Here is a 19,279-nt window from a genome sequence, read left to right as displayed (position 1 = left end):
AAACGGGGTGTGTGTGTTTATATAGATAGAGAGATAGATATAGATACAAATAGAGAGATATATAGAGAACAAAAAACCAGCACCAAGGGTCTTGACATGAAAATAATTGTATTGTTACATGGTATGTAAAACCGACGTTTCAGTCCCTATTGGGTCCCTATATATAGATAGATAGATAGATAGATACACTTATATTGCTTTATATGAGCAGTGCAGATAAAAGGAAGAATCCAGTGCTACCTGAGCTTTGTTAATGCCAAACACTCCGGAGGATTCCCGGCAGCTCAGGGGAATAACAGGCTGTTTCTCTTTGAACGTAGGTCGATCTGAGTTACTGATTTGTTACATGAGAATAGTTAGAGTCCTAGCAGAACAGCGGGTGTTATTCAAGCTAAAATATTTACTACAATGCACCATTTACAGGCAGGATCAGATACAATGTTGCATTAAAGGGGCGTTACTCCCTATTTGGCAGTAGCTTTTACAGCCCCCCTTTGGGAGGGGTTATTCCTCCCAGGGGATCCCTAGTTACCACCACAATTCTTCTCATTCACATCAGCAGGAGCGTCTGCGCTTACTCAGGCTAGTCATTCTTCACAGCCCTGTTATGTGGCAGCCTTTAGCTTTGCTTTACCAAGCAAAGACCTTGTTTTTACTTTGGAAGAAAAGCTGTATATAGCATGTGTCATAATTGGTTAGTATACTGTTCCTTTAAAGAACTACATTTCCCAGCATCCCCTTTCAGTGAGGTTTGGAGTTCTGACACAGCCCAGGCTAATGGGTGTGTTACTTTTTCACCTGTGTTTTTTTTTCCTTTTAACATAATATCCAGCTGAAGGGTCTCCCACTGGAAATCCCTTTAGTACAGCAGCTTGCCTGTGGGTTGGAGGAAGACAACATTTTTCCCCTATCAGGTTAACTTCCCCCAAAAACTGTTTTATTCTGTAATGTAAGAAAATACTTGTTTAAGCAACTATGCAATATAGATTTTTTTTCATTCACATAAAACACTTTTTGGGTTAAGTTCCCCTTTACTGTACAAGATCTTGGACAGAACAGGGGGTCATGCTGCAGAGATGTCTTGGAGGGTAGAGTTGAGGCTTCCCAGCAAGTGCTGAGCCAGGCAGGTTCCAAGCTATGAATATCTGCTCATTTATAGCGCTTAAACATCTTGTGTCCTGCTCTCCTCCTCCAGGGTCACTGGATACTCTTACACCAACACCCTACAAACAATCACTGCTCCATTTGCTTCCATAAGGTAACACACACATAGGAACATTGAAGGGAAACTTCACCCACAATTAAAATCTGATATTCTGTACTGATGTTGTTGGAAAAACTAGCTAGCTATGGTTGATGTTGGACAGCTAAGCTTCAATACTTATTGGGTTCATATGATTTTGGATGACTGAGCTTTAGCAGTGATTGAGTTTGGATGACATTGTACGACTGAGTTTCAGTACCAACTTGGTTTGGATGACTGAGGTTCTGTACTGATTGGGTTTGGATGACTGAGGTTCTGTACTGATTGGGTTTGGATGACTGAGGTTCTGTACTGATTGGGTTTGGATGACTGAGCTTCAGTACTAATTGGATTTAGATGGCTGAATTTCAGTACTAATTGGGTTTGGATGACTGAGCTTCACTGCTGATTGGGGTTGGATGACTTTTTATGATTGAGCTTCTGTACCAATTGGGTTTGGACGACTTTGTATGACTGAGCTTCTTTACCGATTGGTTTGGATGACTGAGCATCAGTAATATTGATGGTCAGATAAATGAGCTTCAATAATAGTCTGGTTTGAGTGCTTGGTGTGAGCTTCAGTACCAGTTGTTTTAGCATCACAATAGGTGGCCGAGATTCAGAACCAGTGATCGTGTTTTTGCATCACAAGGGCTGGGCTTTAAAACAGAACTAGTTCTCTTTGGTTGACATTTATTTGTTGCAGATTTTGTTGTCCTTGCCTGGGGTTCTGGGTGAATTAAGTTTGGAAGCAGCCTGTACTGAATCACCCCCCCCCCCAGACAAACTGTGCGCCAGGATGAATTGAGGCGGAATTATACAGCATGTCCAATAGAAACACGTATGATGTAATAATAATGTCCTTTATGGGTACCGGGATTTTTTTGTCTTTTTGTCGTTTTCTCCTGAGCCTCAGCCTTTCAAGTAACCAGCTTCTTTCTATAATGTGACTAGTACAGCGAATTACATATAATAAATTACCATTCTCTATATGAACTGGATATAAAGGTAAATGTCTGCACCCTTGCACTGTTCCCCAGGCAAGTAAATGGCTCTTCTCATAGTGCAGCTACTGTATCATCCAGGGAGTCTGCTCACCCCTGCAAGCAACAGATTGGCAACATTGGGGTAAAAAGGGCAAATTTAAAAATGAAAGCAGAATTTTAACATAAAAGTTTAAATTGATGTTTTTTGCCTTCTGAGTCTGAGCTCCGTAGCATTCTAGAGTCAGTTAAACTCACCCTTTTTTTTAAGGAATGCACCAGGTTTTCTAAACATCTCTTGCTGCACTAGAATCAAGGTGTTCTGGGTATGAAATGGACACACTCACTTTGAGTTGACAAAATTATTGCTGATGTGTTTGGGTATCACGGGACCAAGGTAGGTGTAAATATAATCTCTATTGGAAATTGTGCCTCTCTGTTCCTTTTTAGTCTCTAATTCTGATCCTTGAAACAATGTAATAGGAGTCACTCCCCTCCAGCACTGTTAATCAGTGGCTTCTGGTGCATTGTTACAGGACTCTGCTCTAGCACTGCTATTCGGCTGGGTTCTGCTACATTGTTACAGGGCTTTCCACAAGGCACAGCTTTCATTCTCAATTACATTTACACTAGTGATGTGCAAGTCAGGAAAAACTCAACCTGCACCTGACCCCTCAACCGCAAAACCTTAATCTGCACCCAACACTAAAGCTCACCATAGTCGTTAAGATATTTATTTCCTTAACGACCGATTTTAGTGCACTCCGTCAAATTATTGTGAGGTTAGTAGGAACCAAACAATCGCGTATCTAATGATTTCTCGTCTGACATTGGTCAGAAAATCAATCGGGCAGGTCAGAAGATTTTCATCGTTTACATAGAAATCCATCCGTTGTTTGCAGGGCCAATCAGCCCTGCTACCCACAATTTTCCTGGCTTCAACTAGACAACGTCGCTTGAAATGGTCTTTTTAGTTGATGGCTAAATCGTACATTGAAACTATCATTTCAAGATCTTACGATAAAGAAAAGATATTTTAAAAATCTTACCACCGTAACCCGCAAAATGTTACATAGTAAGTTAGATTGAAGAAAGACACACGTTCAACCTTTTAAGTCTATATATAACTTGCCTAACTGCTAATTGATCCAGAGGAAGACAAAATAAAAACCCCCAAAGCCTTTCTAATTTGCCTTTCTCAGTCCAGTCCATGGATCAACTGTTACTATGAGCTAAAAAGCCATCCAACCCCATCTTAAAGCAATTTTGCCATTGTAGGACCCATACCCATATCTTCTCACTCTGTATGCTATTTCTATGCATGCCTCTGGTTCCAAGACAGGGAAACTTCTGGGGGAGTGTACTTTCCCAATCTGCACCCAACCCTAACCCACAATGGTTGGCCAAAATTCAACCCAAACCCGCCCAACCTGCGGTTCACCCTGCACATTACGAATATACATTTAACTATAAAGGCAGTGAAACTGTGGAATGAAAGATGGAGTTCCCCTTTAACCCATTACAGAAACATTATTGAGTGTTGTGCAGATTCCCATTCCAGTGAGAGCGTGGTGCTTCCAGATTGGGAAAGCCTCCGTTTGGCGGTGTGTAAACATCCGGAGGAACAGAATCGCTGTGCTGTTTGCTAAACATTCCAGGCTCTGTGTGGGAGACCTGGAGGATTTCCATGTAGGTCTGACTGTGTACACTTTGTATCGCAAGCTGGCTTGGGTTTTTTGTAGTATTTACAATTTTTTAAACCTTTTTTTTTTTTTAAATTTTATGTTTACTTGTATATTTTCCATTTTACGATTTTTAATGTAAGAGCCCATTTTTACATGAAAGGGAAGCTGTCTGGAATTTATTGGGAGGTGTTTTCATCTCTGCCACAGGTAGCTGTGATTTATTTGCCATGATTGTCAGCTCACGAACACTATTTGCTAATGCAACGTAACAATAGTGCTAGTGTTTGGCTGAACTGACAGCTCAGAAGTGGGTTAGTGAAATATAAATGGACTGTGTGCGCAGCTTTGTGTGGGGGCCCTGGCCAGGCTGACATCTGTTCTACTGGATTAGGACACAATGCCATTGTCTCCTGCACCGGGTACTTTGTGAATGAAATCTCTCAGGCTGCCATTTGAAAGGAAGAATCTGTCCATTCACCCTGTGAGCCGGCATTATGCTGGCATTGCAGTTGCACAGAGCGTGTACATGCTTTCAAGGAAGGAGTTAAACTCTGTAATTCCACAAATAACATTCTTCATGTCCCTTCCTGCGCTTGATCTAGTATTCAGTGTTGTAAAATTCTGCTCTACCCTTGCAGAGTCAAGTCTATTAATCAGCTTTTTCTGTTACATTGTTTCAGGAGTCAGAACCACCATTGCATAGAACATAAACAAACAGACCCTGGCGGATAAAACCAATGACATTTACACATCACTATAAACCCAGTATGAATGAGGAATGCATGGCTATTGGGAAGTTGCTTAGAATTAGATTGTCTTTAATTAGGTAACCTATATTGGTGGGTTTATATCCCCTTTAAGACTGGATGCCTTAGTTTCATTGAGTTATTTGTGGCATTATGTAGAAAAGGGCCAGGGAAGAGTATGGGAAGCCGATTTAATGGCCATCTCAGGAGAATAGATCTATGGGAGTCCACCTTGTAGTGCCATGGGCAGCTGAAGAGCAGATAGAGATACTTACATGAATGCAAAAACTGACAGTAAAAATACACAATAAGGGAAACATAGACTGGCAATCTGTGGGTTGTGGCAAATGCCAGAGGGGCTGCTATAAGGTCCTATAGACAGTTAGTATTTGTGTGTGTGGGAAGTTATGGCTCTGTAAAGGTGGGGATCTGTGGCTGCGTAGACATAGTCCCTTGGGAGCCACTGATATGACTTTGCAATATGAGCCCTACAGGGGGAGCCATTAAGTAACTCACCGTGTCTGTCCAGGATAGCACTGAGATCTGTCCCTGGGTTCTGCCCTTCATACAAAGTCTATGCAATACTATTAGTGATTTGTGTGCGTATTGCTTTTGTGCTGATGACTAATAATATCCATGTGCTAATCCCCCGCTCTGTGTTAGCCCGTGCCTCTGGCCAAGCAACTGCTGCCAATGCCTAAATACATAAACAAAGCTGTAAATCATCCCCAGCGTGTATGCTCTGCAGTTGGTGAGTATAATGAATTGGTGTTGGTATCAGGTGATTCTGTATGGCTTTTCCACTGCCCTTTTACCACCCACTTTGGCTACACAGTCTCGTAAGTGCTCACAATGTGTCTGCCGATTTCTGTATTGTAGGGAAAAATGAACATCCATGGCATAGCATGTATAGTAAGCTGTGCATATAACTCCCAGCATCCTCTGATAGCTAATGGTAAAGGTCACTGGCCATCAAGCTTTTTCCCCTCTGCCGCCTGGGCTAGGACAGTATTTGTCTTGTTGAAACAAAAGGCCAGTTCATTAGTGCATGTAATTAATGGAGCCTTTATTATAATCCTGTGGATCAGTTCTTATGAAGCCTTCACTGAGAGATAATTAAAGCCTCTGTCTCACCTCATTATTCGCTGATAATAGGATCCTGCTCAGACTCCATTCACTCTTGCAGGGCAAACAAGCTCCTCTCTGTGTAAAGGTGATGGAATTTGTCTAGTGGTTCTGTCTATCATGTTAGCAGTGTAGTACATGGCCTCCAGCTCCTCCGATGTGATATAAAGTGTAAGGTTCCATAGGGGAAGCTTTGCTTAAAGTGGCCATAGACATACAGATAATATCGTACGAAGCGAATTTTCGTGCAATATTCGGTACATGTATGGTCGAAGACAAACTGACCGGTATCGGCAGAAGACTTGGTTATCGGTCAGCTCCTCGATCGGCCCAGGTGGAAAATTTTGTTTGGGTTCCTTTGAAGGTACTTGAACATCGTCCACTGTTAGTACTCCATCATTCTATTGTTTCTTTTGGTATATCTGACGATTCAGCTGTACACATGTGCATTGAAATCTTGCACTCATTCGACAAAAACTTCACACGCTCTGTCCTAAGCTTTTTAGGCGCACTTTTCTCCCATGGGACAGTAGGAGCTCACAACATAGGGGCAGCCATCTTTGGGCACACTAATTATTGCAGAGATACAGTGACTTAAAAGTAGGAATGTACCAAATTCATTATTCGGTTTCGGGATTTGACCTTTTTCAGCAGGATTCGGCCTAATCCTTCTGCCCGGCAGAAATTATTCCAAATCCTAATTTGCATATGCAAATTAGGGGCGGGGAGGGAAAGCACATGACTTTTTGTCATAAAACAAGGAAGTAAAAAAAATTTCTCCTTCACATCCCTAATTTGCATATGCAAATTAGGGGTCAGTATTCGTAAAAGGTTGCGCTCAGCTGAAAGTGGAACATGAACCTGGTTTTGAAGGTCAAATGCAAGTTAATTAAAAGGATACTACACCTTAAAAAAAAAAATATATATATTTTTTATTTTTTTAATAATTATCCTTTTGTTAATGCCAATTTATTCCACAGCACTGTGCATGGATTATACGTCACTCTTGCCCTAGTAAGTTTATAGTCTAAGGTCCCTATCACGCACAAAATAGGATTCATTTATCAGGAGCCAATTGCCCTGCCTGTGTGTTTTTGGAATGTGGGAGGGAACCCATGCATACTCCTTGCAGAATCAGACCCAGTACCCCAGCATTGCAAATATTACACTGTTGCGCCCTTAAGTAATAGAATACGTTTTATAGGAACTTTTCAATATTTCCTCATAGTTTATAATTGTCACTGTCCCTTTCTGTTGTCTCTTTCTGACTCGAGAAAATGTAGCAGAAGCCACTTGATTAACAGACCTGCAAAGAAACATTCAAGGATAACTTTCTTACATTTTTGCAAGAGTCAGATCCATAGACCAGAAAGGGACAGATACATTGACAGGTACACATGAATGAGGAATACATTTTGGTAAGTTTCTTAGAATTGCATTTTCTCCCATTAGGCAAACATTTTGGGTTTACAACCCCATTTTGTACTATGCTCCAGCAAAATATATTATATAAATGTACGCTATATATTTGTTTGTGCTTGCTGGTATTATGTCTGCAGCAAATTATTTTAGGCGTGCAAGTGTTGCACTCTTTTACTCGATTTCTTGCACTTTCCATGTGTTTGGGGGGCGGGGGGAGGAAGGAGCCCAGACAAACACACGCCTCACACTGATAAGGATTCCGTGGGACCATCCTCTGCACGGAAGTAGTTGTGAGACATTTCTCTCTCTGCTGAGCCGAGTGGGGAAATGATCCTGTGCTCTCTGATAAGGCAGGAGGTGTTACAAAATACAGGGCTGTGTCGCACAGTTGTGTTCTATGTATCACCTTATAGGGAGTGTTACATTATTACTCTATATTGATGATGTGCAGCTCCTCCGATGTCCCTGAACTTAACCCGTTACTCACAGTACCCAGCAGTCCTTTCACTCATGACGTCTCTTTGCTTTGTGTCAAAAAGGAAAAGGATCTACGGTTATGTATGTATATTAATCTACTCTGTGTGTTTCCTGAACTAGAGCAGTGTGTAACTTATAAGAGTAATAGAACCCAAATATATCCATTAAATGCATTGAGTTGTTTCCTTCTTTTGTTATAAAGATAGCTAGAATGTCTGCCATAAAGCAGGACAGGACTGCTGCTAACAGTGGGTATCAGGATCTGTGCTCTTTCATACAGATAGCTAGAATCTCGGCCATAAAGCAGGACAGGACTGCTGCTTACAGTTGGCATCAGATAGGATCTGTGCTCTTTCATACATATAGCTAGAATCTCAGCCATAAAGCAGAACATGTCTGCAGCTTACAGTGGGTATGAAATACCAGAGATGCACTGGAATGGCCCAAGTAATACTGTGGGGCAGAAGTCCGTTATTAATAAAAATATATTTGGCTCAAGCAGTTCTTGGGACGGGCAGCTGTGTACATTATTTGTGTGGTGTAAAGTGTTCTCTAATATGGATAAATATGATATAATTTTTCTTCCCAGACCTTGTGTGGACAGTAATGACCGCACGCTTCCGATTGCCTGCCGGCAGAACCTACAATGTGCGCGCGTCGGAGCAGGCACGGGACAGACAGAGCACAGAGGTGGTGTGCAGCGTTCTTCTCCTGGATAACTCTGTTCAAACTTTTCATGTAAATGTGAGTAATGATCGTTTCCTCGCTGAGGAGTGGCCTTGTGACTTGCTGTTCTGAACTGTTTACTGTTTTTATTCCTTGAGGAACCAGAAAGTAAATTAATCCATAGGCTACATTTTAGTAGTTCTTCTAATATGGAGTAATATTAGGGACTATACATCAAGAATATAACTTAAAGGAGAAGAAGAAAAGTGTTGGCTAAATATTTCAGGCATTATGTAAATACTGACAGCTCAGCTCTGTTTTGCACTCCTTAATTTGCCTGGGAAACAACAAAGTACTATAGTAGAATGAAATACTGGTATTCATTTAGAACTGCTTCCTCTTCTCCTGTAAAAGTGATGGCCTGGGGCCAGTGAATGCTCATTTATTGTAAGTCTAGAGCAGTAGTAGAATTTTTCTAGGGATGCACTGAATCCTGTTTTAGGTTTCAGCCGAATTTTTTGTGAAAAATTTGGCTGAGTAATTAACCGATATGTAAATTAGGGAAACATGGGGGAAAGAAAACCGCATGTGTAACACAAGACTAAAAATTTTTTTGACTTTTTTTTTCTTATGTGACGAAAAAAGGTTTTTTTGTTTTTTTAATTCAGATTCGGTTTGGCAAGGCACTTGGATTCAGTTGAATCTGAATTCTGCTGATAAAGGCCGAATCCCGAACCGAATCCTGGATTCTGTGCATCCCTAGATTTTTATTTTTTATGCTCTGTTGGAACACACTTATTCCTGACCCTACAAACTTGGGGCATGAATGTTATGAAGGAGTGGCTGGAGGAAAGGGACACGGGGAAGTCGAAAATGACGACCGAATGCCAAAGATCTTACCGTACTGATTACCTGGTTAAGTGAAAGAAAGAAAAGGGTCACTGTTACTATTCTAAGAAACTTACCAAAATTCATTTCTCATTCTTACTGGGTTTATAGTTATGTCTGTCCCTTTTTGTTCTAGGGATCTGACTCTTGCAACTATGTAAGCAATGTATCCTTGAATGCTTCTTTGCAGGTCTGTTAAGCAAGTGGCTTTTGCTACATTTTCTCAAGCCAAAAAGAGACAACAGAAAGGGACAGACAGTGACAATAGCAAAGAAAGTTACACATAACTTATAAACTATGAGCAATGGAGGAATATTGAAAAGTTGCTATAAATTTTATTCTATTACGTATGGTTGCAGCAGTGTAATATTTGCAGTGCTGGGTCTGATTCTGCAATGTTGACTAAGGGTGAAACACTTGTTACTGTCACTCATTCCACATTCAGTCTGTCCAAGTGTCCTTTTTAAACAAGCTCAGCCCTTCCTTTATACAGGTATAGGACCTGTTATCCAGAACCATCTGGTCCTGGAGTTTTCCGGATAACAGATCTTTCCATTATTTGGATCTTCGTACCTTTAATCTACTAGAAAATCATCGAAACATTAAATAAACCCAATAGGCTGGTTTTGTTTCCAATAAGGATTAATTATATCTTAGCTTGGATCAAGTACACGGTACTGTTTTATTATCACAGAGAAAAAGAAAAACATTTTAAAAAATTCGGATTATTTGGATAAAATGGAGTCTATAGGAGATGGCCATTCCGTAAGTTGGAACTTTCTGTTTCTGTTTTACACTGCCCTCCGTTTATCAATTTTTCACAACAGCTTCTATGCATAAAGGGCCAAGCCAGGCACATTTATTTCTGTCTTTGATAAATCTGGATCTACAAGGAATGTTATTCTCTTTTGCAGAAACACAACCATGGGCAGGTCCTTCTAGATTTGGTCTTCAAGTTCCTTGATCTGACAGAGCAAGATTATTTCGGGTTGCAGCTAGCGGATGATTCCTGTGACAATCCTGTAAGGATGGTTCCACTACAGGGTCTTTCTGGGTTTCCCATTAATTGGCATTTGGGAGTGATAGGTTAAAATGCCTTGAGAAGGGTGGCAGTGTTCTGCCCAAGCAATAAGTCTACTGTTATATAAACAGATATGTATATTCTATTTCACTCTATGACTGTTACACTACAACATTCAGTTTCCTTTGTTGGCTTGTTTGAGGTTAATGGCATGCTGGCAGTCGAGTAGCACTTTGGAGGTACTGGTACAATAGTATGTAGTCAGGCCCAGACCTCCAATCTGTAATTTCTGGCAAATGCCAGAGGGGCTTCTGTAAATGCCATAGACAGTCACTTTTTATTGGGCTGGTGGGGGTGTTTGGGCCTCTGTGTACTTTAAATACCAGGGCACTTTTGAATCCCAGTCCAGACCTGTGTGTAGTGTCACCATGGAGCTGCCATGCTGTTTGTGATGGGTGTGTGCAGTGCCACACACAGAACAATGGCCATGCACTCATCAGTTTCACTTCTATATCTTCCTTTGTCTTTGTTATTTTGCAGAGGTGGCTGGATCTGAACAAACCCATCAGGAAGCAGCTAAAAAGTCAGTAAACATATTTTGTTTTTCTGAGCTCATGTTTCCCTATTGTTACAGCATGTGTCAGAAACAGAATGTGCTTAATGTTATGCTCATCTCTTCCTGCAGGGGGTTCCCCTCACAACCTCAACTTCAGAGTCAAATTCTTTGTGTCTGACCCCAGCAAACTGCAGGAGGAGTACACAAGGTGAGACTTGGTACTTTTTAGCACAATACCCGTTCTTACATGATCGGTATCCCGATTATGGTAAATTCCTTCTTAAATTATGCAATGCATGTTGGGAACAGTCATTCAGATTTGTCCGTATTTGAGTACTGCTTGTTCGGGGTCCTAATTGGGGACTCCAGACTTGGGGTTTATTTTGCCACCCCAACCCTGTCATGTTGCTGTGTTTTAGCACTTCCCTATACAACTCACTGGCCTTACTGTGCCGGATCCGTTCTTCTGCTGCTGACAGACTCTGATAAAGTTCCTGTGTGTGGGCAGTAGGAGGAAGCAGGGTGCTTAAAAGATTAGAAAAAGTTACTGTCCTGGCCTGGCGCTTACAGACATGGATAAAGGACAATCACATGGAAGAAAGATCACAATTCCTGCATTAGATCTGCAAGCCTTCAGGAGACCATTTATTCACTGACTTTTGCTTGATGTAGAATAAACTCAGGAAGTGTATCCAGAGTAATGTAGGAAACATTTCAATGTTTGCACCTGATTTAATAATGCATATGTGGGATAGTGAGCAGAAGGGTTTTCTATGTAAATATTGTCATTGCTCCTTTTCTTTTGACCCGACTGCCAGGAGATTGCTAGTTAATGTTGCCTTTTTTTTTTTTTTAACATCATAACCTTTATTGCAAAGATTGAACATGACATACAGTTGTACATACCAACATTGTATTTATGGTATTACACATTTTGTAAGGTACCTTCAGTTTGCGAAACTAATTTAGCCTGTTGTCAATCGCATGTCACACTGATATCATTGTTCATATAACGTGTGAAACAGATACAACAAAATAAAACATCATCAATCAAATAAAATGGGAGTCTGTGATACGTAACCTCTCACATTGGGGGTTTTAGAGGGTAAAGAGCCTCTTCTTGTCTACATATCTACTAGGAAGAGGGAGTTAATGTTGCCTTTATTGAAAGAGAGAGATCTGCTCCCTCAGAATGTTCGGGGGCAACGATCTTGCCTTCGGCTGGCACAGAAGCAAAAAAACACAAGGTGCAGCATTTTTAGCCTATATTAAGCTTTAGTTCTCCTTTAATTTAAAGTGATACTGTTGCCACAAAATTAATCTGGTGGCTTTGTTTTCTTCTTGTTTTGCACATCTCTCAACTCATTGGCCCACAAATTCTACCACAGACCTCCTCCAGCCAGCTGTGCTGTCAATTTTAAAAATTAAGTGAAGCTATTTTGTAAGCATAAGGCCGCCAAACCGACTCCCAAATATGGCATTGCTCCTATTCCAAAAAATGCCTTTACTGTATTAGTATCTCCTACTCCTAAAACCCAATGCACTGCTGAGATCAGTAGACCCTGAAGCAGATCATGCTGCCACTGGTGAGACAATAACTCTTTAACTGTCCTGCTGACTGCTGTCTCTTTCTCTGTGCCCCTTAAGGTACCAATATTTTCTACAGATAAAACAAGACGTTCTAACTGGAAGGTAAGTAGATTTGTGGATAAGCAATTATTTTATGCTATTAATAGAGTAACATCTTCATCTTGCTGCTTTCTCGTGGCACTGGCACCACAGGGTTATTATATTGCAGTACTAATTACTAGTTTGTAGTAACAGCATAGTAAAGTAAAAACTCTGGGGTGACCACACCATCGGATCTGACATTTGGGGGGTTATGTACTAAACTCCGAATGCAAAAATCACAGAATTTTTTTTTTTAATAAAATTGGACTTTTTAAAAATATAATTTCCCGCAGAGCAAATATTCGGGAAAATGTTATAATAAATAAGCGGGAAAAAACCCGAGCGGGTTTGATTGGAGTTTGTAGCAGAAAATATTAAGATAAATTCAGACTTTGATAAATAACCCCCTTCTGTCTGCATATGGAGCCATAGTGTTTTGTTAAGCCAGACTGCTGACATTTCAGAAAATGTAGAGTGCAGGTAAAGGATCCGTTATTCTGGAAACCCGCTATCCAGAAAGTTCCAAATTACGAAAAGGCTGTCTCCCATAGACTCCATTATAATCAAATAATCCAAAAATGTTTAAATGATTTCCTTTTTCTCTATAATAATAATAATAATACAGTAGCTTGACCTTGATCCAAACTAAGAAATAATTAATACTTATTGGAAGCAAAACCAGCCTATTGGGCTTATTTAATGTTTACATGATTTTCTAGTAGACTTAGTAGACACGAACATCCAAATTACGGAAAGATCCGTTATCTGGAAACCCCCCCCCGGGTCCCGAGCATTCTGGATAACAGATCCCATATCTGTACTAACATTGCAGGTATTGACTTCTCTGTGACATTTATATACAAATATATATGCTTTATAGGAGAAGGAAAGCTACGGAGGCATTTTATTGCCAATAGATTAGCTGCAATAGTGCAAGCTAGAATGCTATATTTATTCTGTAGAATGTTTTACCATACCTGAGTAAAAAGCTCTAGAAATTCTCTGTTTGTTTAGGATAGGAGCTGCAGTATTAACATGGTTTGACATCACTTCCTGCCTGAGTCTTTCCCTGCTCTGGGCTCAGATTACAGTAGAAAAGGGAGGGGGCGGGGGAAGAGGCGCAAACTGAGCATGCTCTTGCCCAGGGCAATAAGGTTTATGCTGAAGGCAGGAAGTCTGAGTCAGAAACCCATGTGTACACAATAGAAGGAAAGAAATTCAGTGTTTCTTTTGACAGGGGACTCAGAGCAGCACTACTTTGGGGGTTCACTGGTATATTTAGATGGACCTTTCTGATAAGGCTTACTTAGTTTTAACCTTTCCTTCTCCTTTAATCAAATCAACAATGGCTGGAGGAGAATATTGATAGCTTTGTCCTTTGCAGTTATATGCAGTACAGGTACGGGACCTGTCATCCAGAATGCTCGGGATAAGGGGTCTTTTCGTAACTCGTATGTCCATACCCTAAGTCTACTAAAAAATAATCTAAACATTAAATAAACCCAATGCAATTGTTTTACGTCCAATAAGGAATAATTATATCTTAGCTGGGAACAAGTAGAAGGTACTGTTTTACTGTTACAGAGAAAATAAATAATTTTTTTAATTATTTGACTATTGGAGATGGCCTTCCCGTAATTCGGAGCTTTCTGGATAGCACGTTTCCGGATGAAGGATTCCATACCTTTTGGATAACAGGTTTCAGGATGAAGGATCTTATACCTGTACCAATTCTCTTCAGTTTCAGAGTGGAGTGTATTCTTTTATATGTTATCATATAAGAAAATATGGATTTCCACTACTATCTAATGATGTCTCCTTCTGTCTGACTAACTTGATAAAGAGTGGAGTGCCACTCGAAACGTTGCATGTTGCTGTCCTAAGAAAAATAAAGACGGTTTTATGGAAAAAGGAGTGCTGTCCATTGGATGGAATTTGACTAACTTTTCATGCAGGCAATGCTTACTATGTCCGTTTTCTTCATCAGGTTACCCTGTCCCTATAACACAGCAGCACTGCTTGCTTCCTACACTGCTCAGTGTAAGTATTTTAAGGCCGCTGTACCATAAGTAACCTATAAAATGTTTATCATTGGTGCATAGTGATGCCCTTTGAATTACATCCTTATGAATAACCGCTCATTTATAATATACGTGATAATCTGAGTTCCCTGTTTAATTCAGCCTTTTACAAGTACATTATTTCCTGTGCATTAATTGGAGGAAGTGTGTTTGGGAATATGCTTCAGTGTGTGCAAACAAATAAGAATTACAATTATTATTATTTTATCCTTGTGTTTGTAGCTGAACTAGGTGACTACAGTCATTCAGAGCACTTGCCTGGGTACCTTGCTGACTACTCCTACATCCCTGAGCAACCTCTGGACTTTGAGAAAGAAATAGCAAAGTTGCACCAGCAGCACAGGTAATGAATGATCCACAAGTCATCGAGAGACATTGGGGCAAAATTTCGGATATAATAAATCACAAAAAAAATTGCGGTTTTTTTTCCACAAAGAATTCAAATTTTATAGTAAAAAAAAAAAAGTTTTTTGGCATTCGGACTTTAAAGGGGAACTCCGGCTTCCAAAACAAAATTTGATAAAGAGTCCCACATAACACAGAAACCCCTAATATACCCATCACAGTTACCTGTTTCTTCAAAAAGTATGAATAAATGCCATTTTCTATGCTGAATCCAGCTGTTTAACAGTTCTTCTCTTTCTGCATCATTTGAAATCCTGGCAGGGAAGAAGGGACTAAACACTGTTACAAATTGTAACAACTTCTCCACAGCTTACAGACAGCATGCAGGCACTACATAACCCACAATGCATTGCACTGGGATGTTCTGTTCCTTATTGAAATCACATGTGCAGGGAATTGTGGGGTTTGGAGGATGCAGGCTGAGGACAGATGGCTGTTGATACAAAGTAACAGTAGTCAGCCAGCTCAGCAAAGTAGTCAGACAGATCCGCAGAAGAGCAGGGGGCTAGGATTAGGGAACTGTGCCAAACCATTGAAAATCATGAAAAGTCTGCATATTTTTTAAAATAGCTGGTATCTAGAACCTAATGAATATCTTTATTGCTCTTGCTGCTCTTTTAATACATTTCCTACACGAACAGCCTGGGTCCAGCAATAAAACATGGGGGTGTACAGCTTTCTCCTAACTGTATATTTACTGTAAATAATTAAAATGCACTCCTTGTTTTGTCATGAAACCTAAACCTGCAGACGTCTTCATGGTTCCAACACCCAGTAAAAAGCTTATGCACTCGGGTGACTGTTTATTTTTGGCCAAGATTGTGGGATGTTAATCCTTATAAATAGGAAATCCTGGATTATATTTGTAGTTGGTTAGGTACATGCTGCTCAGTGCCCACTTTTCTTTATGTGGAGTTGTATCATTTAATCAAATGGAATTTGCCTTTTTGTGATAAAATACACCATATTCCTCTGTAGTAAGCACAATTCATGCTGTGTTTGTATTACAGAGGCCTGTCCCCAGCAGAGGCAGAATTCAGTTATTTGAACACTGCTCGTACATTGGAACTGTATGGTGTTGAACTGCACTACGCACGGGTAAGCAAGAATCATACCTGCATATGTAATGCATCTTTTTCTGACAGAAATTCCCTGAATTTTGTGATACAGCTTTGTCTGCCCCCATTGTTCTGCTTTCATTAATCCGCATCATGTCACAGCCATGCTGCCTGCTGCTGAGTGTAGAGCTTTCATACCGGGGGAACAAGGAATTCTCAGAAGCGCAAAACATATGGTTCAGCACAGATCCAGACTAAGATATAATATAGGCCCTGGCATTTCAAGTACACAGAGTCCCAAACAGCTTTTTTTACCAGCCTACTAAAACAGCAGCCCCTCTGCTCTGGCTTTTGCCATAACCCACAGATTGCCAGTCCATGGCTGGTTCAGCATTTCTAGTCTGATTCTATGTTGAGCTTGAGTTCCACTTAAAGTTGGTGAATACTGAGCTTAGAGAGGGGGAGATATAAAGCGGAGCTATATCCTGCAGAGCTTATTGTAGTTGCGTGCCATACAGTGGCTGTTGTGTACATAGTGGGGTGAAGGAAGGAATGAGTAAAAACTGGTTATGTGGTTATTGTTACACTAACCAATGTCGGTCTAATTGGTGGGCATTTCCCATGTGAGATGTTCCCTCCCAGCATCTCCCACTTCAAAGCACAAGCTCTCAACATATTGTTTCCGAGTGTTTCCTTCCTCTATATCTTATTTCTGCCCCAGCAAGTAAAGGTCTTGGGCTTATCCGGCTGCCTGGAACTTTCTCCGTGGCTGTGAGGAGAGGCAATAGGAAGTATTTGAAATTCCTCTCTCCATCCCATCTCCCAACCCCCCCCCCAAAGGCCACAGGGAACATATTTAGACAAGTCCTTCCCCTGAGCCTGACAGCTATGAGCTGCTGTTTGTCTGTTCTGCCTAGATTGTGCCCTCCAGGTTCCTGGTGCTCATTTGTAGTCCGCATGTTGGATTTGGGTCTGTAGATTGGGGTTTATTGTGCTGGCATACATACATACATACATACATAAATACATACATACATACATATAAGTCCATCAAGTTCAACCCCTCCAAATGAAAACCCAGCATCCATACACGCACCCCTCCCTACTTTTAATTAAAATTCTATATACCCATACCTATACTAACTATAGAGTTTACACATACATACATATTCATACACATACACACACATACATACATACACACACATACATACATACATACATACACACACATATATATATGTTGTGCATCACTAACATTGTATTGTGTAATGGGTGTTCTGGGTGGTATTTGGTCCCCGGGTTCCTATCAGATAATGTTAATATGTAATAATTTAAAAAGTCTCAGAATAAAATGTATTTTTCCATGAGTAACCATAAGGAAAGTCCTGTAGATCTTAGTTTCACTCCACCTATTGATACCTAATTATAAATGTTATTCTTATGGAATTCTGGGTCTGTGTTTCCTGGATGATGTATGCAATTAGGCAATCTGTTTGATATTAATTAAATCGTGTAGCAGTTTCTGTGTGGGTGTCCCGAGGAGGCAGTTTTGTTAGTCTGTGATGGAGTGACCCCCATTTCCTTATGTTGTGGGGCTCATTGATTAAATTGGAAGAGTCAAATTTTTAATAGGTCCTTGGGATTTGATTTTGTTATGTAGTGACTGGGGCAGGTGGGCAGAACAGTTCAGATTGTCCATCTGTGTATGTGGCTACATCTTAGACAATCAACTTTTTTGTTCCTGCAATATGTGGCTTCACCAAGGGATTCTGACATGATTTTTATGATGTATTTTTCATTTCTAAATTACACTTATTACACTGCAAATAATTCACTCTACAATATAAAATTTCATTCTTGGACCAGCAAGTGAATTTTTTTAGTGGTTATATTGGTGTGTAGGCAGCCATCTCAGGTCATTTTGCCTGGTCATGTGATTTCAGATAGAGTCAGCATTTTAGGATGAAACTGCTTTCTGGGAGGCTGTTGTTTCTCCTACTCAATGTAACTGAATGTGTTGCAGTGGGACCTGGATTTTACTATTCAGTGCTTAGATCTACCAGGCAGCTTAATAGCTGGGTGATGGGTGAATTTTTTCACCTTGTTTCGCCACTGAAATGACGGCCATAGACTTGTATGACGGCGTGCATCAAAAAAAAAAAAGATCCGTGTCAAAAATATTATTTTGCCGCCCATTGACTTTAATGGGCGTCAGTGGCATTTCGACAGCGGCGACATTTTGGCAAAAAGGAAACGGTCAAATTCGATCATCCCTAATTATCTTGTGTTAGGGAGCTGCTATCTAGTTACCTTCCCATTGTTCTGTTGTTAGGCTGCTGGGGGGGGGGGATATCACTCCAACGTGCAGTAAAGCACAAGTCACATGACTGGGGGCAGCTGGGAAACTGACAATATATCTAGCCCCATGTCAGATTTCAAAATAAAAAAAAATAAAAAAAATCTGTTTGCTCTTTTGAGAAAGGGATTTCAGTGCAGAATTCTGCTGGAGCAGCACTATTAACTGATGCCTTTTGAAAACACATTTTTCATAAAATGAAAGTTGAACTTTTGCCCAACACTGTGTGATATTGTAAAGAGTAGGGAAGTTTATTTCACCCCTGAAAAGCTTATAGGGTTCATTCACACTGATGTAACACCATACACAAAGCACTTGCACTACTAGGGTTGCCACCTTTTCTGGAAAAAAATACCGGCCTTCCTATATATTTATCTATTTTCCCTATTAATAACATTGGGATCAGCCATCATTTTTATCATTTGGCAACCCTATGCATTACAATTACATGAAAAAAATGTTTCCCTGTTGCTTGAAAGTATGGTTGCACCAATATTTTGCAGTTTGCACTACTGTGGTATCTGAGCTGGCAGCTGAGCCCTGAAGTAATTTTTGGGGCGAATATTTTTTACACTGTGGTCAGTTGCCCTTTATCGCAAATTGATTGCGTGCATGGAATCTGACCGATATTCTTGCTCTTGTTACTTTTCACTTAATATAAAGGGTGAGTGGAAAGTATGCTGTGCAAGAAGGGAACTCCGGGACACCCAGCATATGCTGCATTGTTAAACAGGCTGATGCTGTCTGTGTAACTCTTCCTTTTAAAGAACGGAAAGTTACCTTTTATTGACCTATATGAAGTTCCAAATATTCTGTATACTGTATCTTTGTTTTTGCTTTATTTTTTTTGTCAGTCAGAATTTTATACTATATCTTGTTCCAAGGTCTGACCC

The 19,279-nt window shown here is 40.3% G+C and overlaps 1 protein-coding gene across 3 annotated transcripts in view; it reads left to right on the top strand.

The window, feature by feature from the left end:
• The window catches only part of ptpn4.S (protein tyrosine phosphatase, non-receptor type 4 (megakaryocyte) S homeolog), a 47,960-nt gene that overhangs the window by 3,205 nt on the left and 25,476 nt on the right, over nt 1-19,279 (top strand). For 2 of the 3 annotated variants that reach the window (XM_018237411.2, NM_001091402.1), the window contains 8 exon segments: nt 8,271-8,425; nt 10,150-10,257; nt 10,797-10,839; nt 10,942-11,020; nt 12,460-12,504; nt 14,471-14,523; nt 14,787-14,907; nt 15,980-16,067. In XM_018237411.2, the coding sequence (XP_018092900.1) occupies nt 8,288-8,425; nt 10,150-10,257; nt 10,797-10,839; nt 10,942-11,020; nt 12,460-12,504; nt 14,471-14,523; nt 14,787-14,907; nt 15,980-16,067 (675 nt within the window). In that variant the 5' untranslated portion in view covers nt 8,271-8,287. 3 annotated transcript variants of the gene reach the window in all.

The sequence above is a fragment of the Xenopus laevis genome, chromosome 9_10S (genome assembly GCF_017654675.1).
Source record: "Xenopus laevis strain J_2021 chromosome 9_10S, Xenopus_laevis_v10.1, whole genome shotgun sequence".
NCBI classification, from domain to species: domain Eukaryota; kingdom Metazoa; phylum Chordata; class Amphibia; order Anura; family Pipidae; genus Xenopus; species Xenopus laevis.
The sequence above is the reverse complement of the archived record's forward strand: the minus strand, read 5'-3'. Positions and strand labels throughout refer to the sequence as shown.